General features: G+C 44.3%; 1 protein-coding gene and 1 non-coding gene across 2 annotated transcripts; both read left to right on the forward strand.

Annotated features, from left to right (window-relative positions):
• The first annotated feature begins 2,952 nt into the window (after positions 1–2,952).
• Sap18 (Sin3-associated polypeptide 18) lies at positions 2,953–9,744 on the forward strand. Its single transcript, NM_009119.3, has 4 exons — positions 2,953–3,118; positions 3,252–3,361; positions 6,258–6,380; positions 6,686–9,744. The coding sequence occupies exons 1-4, from the start codon at positions 2,990–2,992 to the stop codon at positions 6,840–6,842; spliced, it is 519 nt and encodes a 172-aa protein (NP_033145.2). The 5' UTR covers positions 2,953–2,989; the 3' UTR covers positions 6,843–9,744.
• Positions 3,188–3,251, forward strand: Mir3077 (microRNA 3077). The gene has a single exon (NR_037238.1). It is a non-coding gene; the product is annotated as a microRNA 3077 (primary transcript).
• Positions 9,745–10,576: the final 832 nt, after the last annotated feature.

A 10,576-nucleotide genomic window follows, 5' to 3' on the forward strand; every position in this document is an offset into this window, starting at 1 on the left:
GAACACCCCACAGAGCTCTTAGCATCCCAATGGCTCTTCTAGCTGAAAGTTCCAAAGTCCTTCCACAGTCCTCCTCAAAACATGGTCAGGTTGTCACAGGAATACTTCACTATGCTGGTACCAATTTCTGTATTAGTCAGGGTTCTCTAGAGTCACAGAACTTATTGGTAGTCTCTATATAGTTAGGGAATTAGTTGATGACTTACAGTCTGTAGTCCAACTCCCAACAATGGTCAGCAGCAGCTGTAAATGGAAGTCCAAAGATCTAGCAGTTGCTCAGTCCCACAAAGCAAGCAGGTGAAGGAGAGAGAGAGAGAGAGAGAGAGAGAGAGAGTAAATCTTCTTTCTTCCAATGTCCTTATGTAGGTCTCCAGCAGGATGTGTGGCCCAGATTAAAGGTGTGTGCCACCATGCCTGGATCTGGGACTTTCTTTGTCCCAGATGACTTTGAACTCAGAGATCTCCCTTTCTTAATCTTCTGGGATTCATAGTCATTATATCTCAAGATTTCCATGACAAAATCTAGGTCAGAAACTTGTATCTCTCTGCCTCCAGATTAGGATCACAGGTGAGTTGTCCAATTCTGGATTGTAGTTCATTCCAAATATAGTCAAGTTGACAACCAGGAATAGCCACTACATCCCTTGGAGTAGTTCTTCTTCCCTCCTGTGTTCTGAAGCAGTGTCTTATATTTATTTTAGCCTCAAATTTACTTTGTAGTCAAAGATGACTTGAACTCTTTATCTTCCTATCACCCAAATGTGGAGATAAAGGAATAAAGGCATATGCAACTATGCTTAGTTTTTGAATTGCTGGAGATCAAATCTAGGGCCTTGAGTATGCTAAGCAAGAACTCTACAAAATGAATGACATCCTAACTTTTTTTTACTTTTTTTTTCTTTTTATCAATTCATTGGTGTGGATTTTGTTGTTGGTGGGTTTTTTTTTCTGTTTTCTTTCTTTTGTTCTCTGTCTCTGTGTCTCTGACTCTCTCTCTCTCTCTCTCTCTCTCTCTCTCTCTCTCTCTCTGTGTGTGTGTGTGTGTGTGTGTGTGTGTTTCTTCGAGACAGGTCTTCATAGTCCTGGCTATTCTGGAACTCACTCTGCAGACCAGGCTGGCTTCAAACCCACAGAGATCCACCTTATGGCTAATATTTTAAGTAATGAAAACTCCAGATTTGGCAGAGAGGTGTCCTGTGATGGATTGGTAATCTGGCCACTTGGCAGAGGATGCAGCGGTATGATGGGGATCCAGCAGTCGTCCCAGAAGTAAGGAAAGCAGCTTATAATAAAGATGTAGAAGTAGAGGTGTCTACAAGGCGGAGGACCTCTGAATTTAGCAGATAGTGAAGGTACAAGACAGGAATTTAGGCAGAGATTTAGCAAGTTGTGTTGTCCCACCCTGCCTTGGGTCTGTTAACGACTAGGAGCACAGCAGTTTAGGGAAGGAGGTCCTAGATAGAGGATTTAGTAAGGCCTGGCTTGTCCTCGCTACAGGAGCAGCTTCTGTCTGAAGTTATGAGCATTCTACATCCTCTTAAATCTGTTTATTTTTATGCTGTGTGTATGGGTGTTTTGACTGTTTTCATGTCTGTGCACCACATGCATGCAGTGCCCAAAGGAAGCCAGAAGAGGACATCAGAGCCTCTGGAACTGGAGTTACAGGTGTTTTGAATTGTAGCCTGGTCCTCTGTAAGAACCTCAAGTGAAGAGCATTCTCATAATGTCTCTGGATATACTCCTAGCAAAGATTTTCTCTAGAGTCTATCAGCAAGAAGGGGTTGTAAGGACTAGAGGATGACTAGCAAGGAACCCTAAAGAATCCAAAGTGTGTGCCAGCTTGCCTTCTCACCGGAGTTCAGAAGTGCCAAGGCCAACAGCTGCTACTGGCAGTGTCTAATTTTTGCAGATATACTACATCCGATTTGTTTGTAAAGCAATCTATTAAAAGCAGTCACCAGATCTTTAACGAACTCTCTGGGTTAGCAGTGACATTCCGAACCTTACATGCTTACTGTCTAGATTTCATTTTTAAAGCAACTGCTTTAAAATGGAGCTATGGGGTTTATGTTTTAGTATCTATAGCATATTGTGAAGGTTTCTTTCTTCCTTCCTTCCTTCCTTTCTATCTTTCCTTCTTTCTCTCTCTCTCTCTCTCTCTCTCTCTCTCTCTCTTTCTTTCTTTCTTTCTTTCTTTCTTTCTTTCTTTCTTTCTTTTTCTGAGACAGGGTTTCTCTGTGTAGCCCTGACTGTCCTGGAACTCACTCTGTAGACCAGGCTGGCCTCAAATGCAGAAGTCAGCCTGCCTCTGCCTCCCAAGTACTGGGATTAAAGGAGTGCGCCACCACTGGCCGGCATGAAGGTTTTTTCAATCAGTCTTTCTCACTGATACTTTTGTAGTTTTTGTTTTGAAACAGGCTCTCTCCACATAGCCCTGACTGTCCTGACACTCTGAAGACCAGGTGAAGGTATGCATCACCATGCCGCTGGATTTGCCTCTCTTGAATTTTGCGTGACATAAAAAGAGCCTATTTCATTCATAGCCCCTAAACAGACAGCTTTACCCCATCATCTACAGAAAAGGTATCATTTCGCTGGCCTTGCAGTACCTTTCTGCACTGGGGGTCCATATTAACCAGTTCAGTCGGTTTATCATCACTATGACTACCTGGTTCATATTTTTACATGTCATGTGAATTTTCTTAAGTTTTTCGTGATCGCTACACATTTTCATCACTACGCATGAAAATATTACGTTAAGCTGACCTGGGCAGTGAGCACGTAAGAAAACAACTAAGAACGATCAAGACGCCTGTAGAGCACTGCGCATGCGTGTGCCCCACCCCTCTCCCCAAGGCAACACGTACGCGCGCGCGTGCGTGCGTGTGCACCCACACATACGGAAATACGCCTGCGCCATGCGATGCCCCGCCTTGCCACTCGTTTCCTATAAAACCTCGTGCCTTTCCTCGCGAGAGACGACTAGCTCATGCTCGCCGCAGGGGTCGGAGGTCAGGGCGAGCGTCTCCCGGGCCGAAGGAGGAAGATGGCGGTGGAGTCGCGCGTTACCCAGGAGGAAATTAAGAAGGAGCCGGAGAAGCCGATCGACCGCGAGAAGGTGCGGGTTGCGGGCGGCTGCGGGGCAGAGGTGGCAGCAGCGGCGAGCTGGCGGGAGGGCGGGCGCGGCCTGCGGACGGGTGGGCGGGCAGGCCAAATGGCGCGCCCGAGGCTGACTCCCTGCTTCTCCGCAGACCTGCCCGCTCCTGCTGCGGGTCTTCACCACCAACAACGGCCGCCACCACCGAATGGACGAGTTCTCCCGCGGGAACGTGCCTTCGAGCGAGCTGCAGATCTACACCTGGTGAGCCGCGCGGGACCCGGGCCTGGCGGGCTGCGTCCTCGGGGACAGCCAGGGCGGGCTCGCCCGCCGTGTGACGCCTTTCGGGAGTGGGGATGAAACGTTAGGTCAGAGTGAACTGACCGGCGTCGCTCTCGCCGTGTGGCCGCCCGGTACAAAAGGATACGTAGGTAGCTTACGGTGCGGTAGGATAAGATGGTAGAGGACGGGGAGGGAGATGGCTGTTGAGTGAACCGTGTTCGCAGAGTGGAGGCAATGGGAAGCCTCGAGCCACGCAGCACCAAGATATTAAAAAGCACCATCAACACCGAGCCCTTTCTGCCCCGGCCCTTGGTGTCAAAGCGTTTGGTGTTTGCACGGTGAGGACGGCTGTCCCAAGTGTTTCATCTCCGAGTACCTGCCTTGCTCAGGACCCACGCAGCTAGGACCGTTACAGGCTTGTCCTTTGGATTGTGTCAGGTTGACACTGTAATAGCTTTGGAAAAGCAGCAAAGGCGAATTTTAATACATTTTTGTTGCGGTGGTAAGATACACCACAAAAGAGTCCCTTTCTCGGGAAAACAGACAAACAACCCCCCATCCCCCCACCCCCATCCAAAACACGAGCTAGTGATTGAATTTATAAGGGAAAACTACTGAGTAGCGGCTGAATTTAAGCCACTCTCCACATACTAAAATTCCGTGTCCCCCAACAAATGAATTTTCCAGCTTGCCCGGACTTTGCTTAAGTGCTGCTTTTCTATTCCGTGAGCCCAGCTTTCTAAAGAGGGTTATCTCTCTGTTATCTGTAGAGATTGTTCCAGAACCACATGGATATCAAAATCTTGGAATAATCAAGTTTTTCACTTTAAAAATGTAGTGTTTACTGTACACACCTTTCAGCATATGCTCTTGAGACTTTCTGCTATAAAGCTTACCCTTCTTCTGCTAGGGCACTCAGACTGTAAAAGCTTGTTTAATTTTTAAAAATTGCCTCAAAAGAAAATCAGAGTTTATGCCAGCATTGAAGTTCACTAGGAACGATATATAAAATTTCGGAGTTAATTGCAGAATAGAGTATGAATTCTGGCCAGGTAAAATTTAGTTGCAAAAATACATAAGAAGGTAACAGTTGTCTGAAGTTTTATAACTTATTTTATTACACAGTGAACTACATACAGTTATGAAAAAATAAGATTTTACTTGAACTATGCACACTGGTGTATGTATAGTTTGTGTCAGTTTCGATATTATATCTTCCAAATTGTAATTTGTTTTTTATGTATATGTGTGTTTACCTTCATGTATGTGTGTGCCCCGCATAAATGCCTGGTGCCTACTGAGGTCACAAGTGGGTATCAGATCTCTGGGACTGGAGTTAGAAATGGCTGTGAGCTGCTCTGTTGGTGCGGGAGTTGAACTCAGTTCTTCTGCAAGAGTGACAGTGTCCCTCCGTCTGAAAGACTGAGTTCTGTTACAGGAACATGGAGAAATAAATACCTGGCGCAGAAAACGGGGGACAGTGTGGTCCTTCTGGGTATTTTCCCTCCATGCATTGAGTACGGCGATGTGGAGATTTGTAACGTTCACAGTAACACTGCAGGGCGTTCTTTAGCTCTCTCCTTGGTACCGTTCCATCAGGGTTGTCATTCTGAAGTGTCTCTCTAGGGTTCTGCCGTTTGTTCCAGTGCACAGAATGCTATTTCAACTTTGCCTTTCACTTACCTCTTTGTTGGCAAAAGCAGTGTAAAGATGAACTAAACTGACTGTTGCTGCCATGTTTACATTTTCAGTTACCTTGCCCTGGATTGTGCTGTATTAGCACAAGGGACTGTATTTAGTTCTGAGTTCAGATAAGTATTTTTAATTTAATAATGGCTTAAGTTGTAAAAGGGGCCTGCAGTTTGTCTTAACATTTCATGTTCTTGGCTTTAGGATTCCTTTATTTTAAAAAAAAATTTTTTTTTGGTTATTTTTGTGTTATAGGTGCATTGTGTAAGTGCTACAGCTTTTATGTCAGAGGACATCTTTTGGAATATTTTTCTATCCACATTTACTTGAGAGTTCTGGGGATTGAACTTGGGACAGCCAGCTTATGTAGTAAGTGACTACCTGCTGAGCCGTCCCACTGGCAGATTTATTTTGTGTATGTGTGGCGTATGGGAGTGTCGTAGCACATGTGTGGAGGTCAGAGCACAGGTTTGGAAGGCAGTTCTCTTTACATCACGTGGGTTCCAAGGATCAAACTAAGGTTGTCAGCCTGTCAGCAAGCACTTTTGCCCGCTAAGCAGCCATCTTGCCTTGCCTCCATCATTAAGATTCTATGAGAGAACAAGAAATTACATATACTTAGGAAGATGCTGTTGTAGCACACTGGTTCTAGGATGCACTCCACTTTCAGATGCTGTAATGTATGGGAGATTGTGTATCTTAGAAAATAGTTATTTTGTGTAGTTGAATAATTTGTACTGGTTACTTGCAGATAAGTAGATGGCTGAGCCAGATGATGTTATGTAGTCTCAGAACAAGGCCTTAGCCTTAAGCCCTTGTAGCAGGATTTTTATTTTATTGATGTTGTTTTCCCCCATGGAGGACAGCTCAGGAAATATTCAAGGCAATTTTTTCTTTGTTATTATTAGGGGTGTGTGTGTGTGTGCGCGCGCGTGCACACATTCCATGAGATGCTTGATTTGTGGAGGTCAGAAGACAACTGTGGAAGTTGGTTCTCTCCTTTTGACCCTTATTTGGGTTGACACAGGTTGCCAGGATTGTACAGCAAACTGACTTCCCTGCCAGGCCATCTTGCCATCATATAGTGTGCAGCACTGGACTACGAATGACTCATTGGATGCACAACTTGCTGTTTTTAATGTCCTTGTTATACTAATATTCATCATAATTATCTCTTCAAAAAATTCAGGATGGATGCAACCTTGAAAGAACTGACTAGTTTAGTGAAGGAAGTCTACCCAGAAGCCAGAAAGAAGGGCACACACTTCAATTTTGCAATTGTTTTTATGGATCTTAAAAGACCTGGATATCGGTAGGTGACTTGTTATTTTAATTCCTGTTATTTCTGCATTTTGCAAATCAGGTCCCCTCCCCAGCAACACACATATATATTCTCTTTCTGATAAGATGCAGCTGTGTTGGAATTATAAGCACATGTCACCATGCCTGGCTTTGGGATAATGCCTTTCGTGTCTGTCTTTAGTGACAGTAGTGGTAGCTATAGGCTTATATTCAGATCTGGCTTCACTTGAATTCTGGAGATACATCACCCCTGTAGTCTGCACCGTTCTGTTGATACAGTTCTAGTCCACTAACCGTTGGCTTTCTTTTCTGCAGAGTTAAGGAGATTGGCAGCACCATGTCTGGCAGGAAGGGCACTGATGACTCCATGACCCTGCAGTCACAGAAGTTCCAAATAGGGGATTATCTGGACATAGCCATCACGCCTCCAAATCGGGCGCCGCCTTCGTCAGGGAGGATGAGACCCTACTGAAGTCTATTGACTTTCTTGAAGTTATTTTTCAGCCAGTTTGTAAAATAAACTTACTTAATCCTTTCTTCCCCCGGACTTTGCCATTAAGCCTTTAAATTTTCAACAAATTGTAACACATTTATTTAGGAATTAGAGTTGGATGTACTTTGGTATATTAAAGTCCATATGTTTTAAGCCCTTATGTAAAATATGAAGAAAAGTGCTCTTAGCATTCTGTATAAAGCTGTATTGTGAAATACATGTGTTCAATCAGCCCAGGTGTAAAAGTTAATGGAGGCTTGAGTCTCACCTGATAATGTAGGGGTTTATTCAGCAGTAGAGGGCATTTTAAGCCCTAAAGAGGCAAAATAAGAAAGCCATGGGGTTGTATAAAGTGGTGAATATGTTTGTGGCATTAGATGATCGAAAAAGTAGGTGGCAAGGGCTGGAGAGATGGCTCAGAGGTTAAGAACACTTGTTCTTTTCTTTTTTTTTTTTTCCCGGAGACAGAGTTTCTCTGTGTAGCCCTGGCTGTCCTGGAACTCACTTTGTAGACCAGGCTGGCCTCGAACTCAAAAATCCGCCACCACGCCCGGCTAAGAACACTTGTTCTTGCAGAGGACCCAGGTCTGTTCCCAATATCTGTATGATGGCTCACAGCTCCAGTCCTAAGGGATCTGACCCCCTTTTTGCCTCTGGGCACCAAGTGAAGGGAGGAAATGAATCCAAACTAGGCTATGAGGGAGGCTTACCTTGAGCCGAGAATGGAAATACAGCCTGTTGAGTGCTGGAGACCTCACTGGAGAACTATGAAAGCTAAACATTTGCAGTAGACTTTAGAGTAGTAGTTACAGAGTAAATGGGATGGCTGAGCCCGAAGTCATTGTTTCCTATTAGATGTGTAATGTGCATGCTGGCACATGCACCTGAAGGGAGGGCGAGTGAGAGGGAAAAGCTACTAAGTAGTTACTCTTTGATACGCATTTCTATTCCTAGCTTATGTGGGACAGCTGAGCCACACTGCTAAGCATGTCTCACAAAACCTGCACAACTGAGCTGCAGTGACTGATTCCTGTGGCTGCTAAAGGTGTGGCTGCTTGGTTAGCTCATGATGGGCATTAGGAACAACTGGCCCTGCTTTATTGAATTCTATACGATTGCAAACCCCAATCTTAATACATGACTATAGTTTCCACCACGAAGGTGGTTAAGAACAGCAGAGTGGGGGCTGGTGAGATGGCTCAGTGGGTAAGAGCACCCGATTGCTCTTCCGTAGGTCCAGAGTTCAAATCCCAAGAACCACATGGCAGTTCACAACCATCCGCAACAAGATCTGACTCCCTCTTCTGGAGTGTCTGAAGACAGCTACAGTGTACTTACATATATTAATAAAATAAATCTTAAAAAAAAAAAAACAGCAGAGTGACTGCCTATCTGGTCTGTTGGCTTAAACACTTGCCAATGGCTATGATTTCCTAGAGTTGACAAGTAAATTTCTAAAAGTATTCTAGTAGGCTTAATCTTGACCAGGTAACCAGTCTCAGAACAAAATCATGAATTCTTTTTTTCTCCCAAAGAAGGAAATTCCTAGGGCCAGTAAGCAAAAACCCAAGAATAATCAAAGTAAAATTACATTTATTTTGGGGGAAGGGGTGTGTGGAAGTCAGGACAAGTTTTAGAAGTTGGTTCTCTGGATCCACTATTGAGTCCCGAGGATGAAATTCAGGTTGTCATGCTTGATAGAGTAGACTCCTTCACTGAGCCATCTCAGTGGCCCAGAGAGCATCTTTACATTCTGGGTTTTTCCGATTGTCACTTTATAAGTTTGCCTGTGTATATGTGCACTATGTCTGTACAGACCTTTCAGAGGTCAGAAGCTGTCAGACCCCCGAACTAGCATTACAACTGGTTGTAAGTCTCTCTGTGGCTTCAGGGAACTGAACTTGAGTCCTTGGCATAAGCAACAAGTGCTCCCTGTAGCTCTTGTTTGTGAGACGGGGTCTCCCACTTTGTAGGCCATGCTGGCCTAGAATTCAGATTTCTGACCTGCCTTTGCTTTCTATACTGGGATTAAAGGTATGTGTAAGATAAGACCACGTCCAGGCCAAAGAACAGTTTTAATATTAAACACTTAAAAAGTCACATTAATAAGAAGTCTTTACCCAGAAAAGGTGCTGTGGTGATAATGCAGAGCCTTTTATTTTTTTAAGACAGGGTTTCTTTGTGTAGCCTTGGCCGTACTAGAATTCAAAATCTGTAGACCGGGCTGGCCTTAAATTCAGAGATCTCCTGCCTCTTGCCTCCCTAGTGCTGGTATTAAAGGTATGAACCAACCCCCCTTGCCCAGCTGCATAACATTCCAGTGTGGGAGTCAGTGGAATAGAGAACTTTGTGCACAGGGAGTTTTCAGTGAGCATTAACTGTTTCCAAAGTGGGACACAGCCTGTCCCTCTACTCTGCATCATAGGTTGGTTGTATAACCCTATTCTGCTTTCACTTCCAAGTAAACTTCATGTACAGTGACTTAAAGGGTTTTTCTGTACTGGAATTCCTGACCATCCTGTTGTTGGGCTTATAGGTCTGGTTGTACCCAGCTAAAATAATTTAAATGTGAATGAGGTGAACTTTCAGAGGCTATCTCAGTTTGAGAAACTTGCAGTGTTCCTGATTCACTTGACTCAAGCTTTTCACCACTGACAGGTGCCAAGGACTTAAGTACAAAGATCAGACAAAGCCTCTCAAAAAATCAAGAGTAAGGATGAAAAGGATGTCGCGATGCTTATGACAAGTGTCAAGAAGAAGAGGATTGCTGAAACTACACGGTTCAGTTCTGGATATGGTGTGAGCTTGTCTGTCTCCAAAATGTGAGATGGCTATACCAGATAAAGGATTCAATAAACCTAAGAGGGACCAATGCCCACAACTTCCGCAGTTTTAATCAAATGTAGGGCCCTGCACATTAGGCACCACTACCACTGAGCTGCACTCCAGGCCTTTCACCCAACTTTTTATGTACTATCGGCAAGATCTGATGGTAAGGAGGGAGAAATGTCAGGTTACAGAACAAGGTGAGAGCTAAGGAAAGGACATCCCAGATTTTAGAGACCATCGGGGCTGTGCAAAACAGTGTAGGACACACACACAAAGAAAAAAAAAAAATTAATGCTCAACTTCATTTGAAGTGCCAGTTTCCTACTTCAAATGTAAGAACTACATATGCTAATAAACACAGCATTTAGAAGCACACATGACAGTTAAATCTGAGTAAGTCACACTATGTTCAGTAAACATGAGACCAAGGCAGAGGCTCTCAGCAGCAGGTAACTCATTTGGGAGATGAACATGAATTTATACTTGGCTATGTAAGTCCTATGTAGTATGACAGTATAACACCCAAGAGCTATACTGGGATCTGGAACCAGCCTCCAATACTTTTCGGTGGTTTGTTTGCAATAACAAAACTACAACTAGCTTAGAGGGTGGGGGCTTATCATTTTATGGAAAGTGCAGGGTACAGCTGGCTGGCCTGAGACCAGCTCACAATGGATGTCACCTTAGTTGTGCCTCTGCATGTTCAGAAAAGCAAGCTCTCCTTCCATGGTTCTGAAAGTCCCCAGCACTGATTGGCATGCTTAGAAACTGCAAAGCTGCTTGGTTGAATCTAGAACTGGGTTGTAAGTTTTTAAGTGTAGAGCAAACAATGTCAGGTGTCAGTTGCTCAGAGACAGGAGAGAATGAGGAGAGCAGGCAGGAAA

Source organism: Mus musculus, chromosome 14 (genome assembly GCF_000001635.26).
Source record: "Mus musculus strain C57BL/6J chromosome 14, GRCm38.p6 C57BL/6J".
Taxonomy (NCBI): Eukaryota; Metazoa; Chordata; class Mammalia; order Rodentia; family Muridae; genus Mus; species Mus musculus.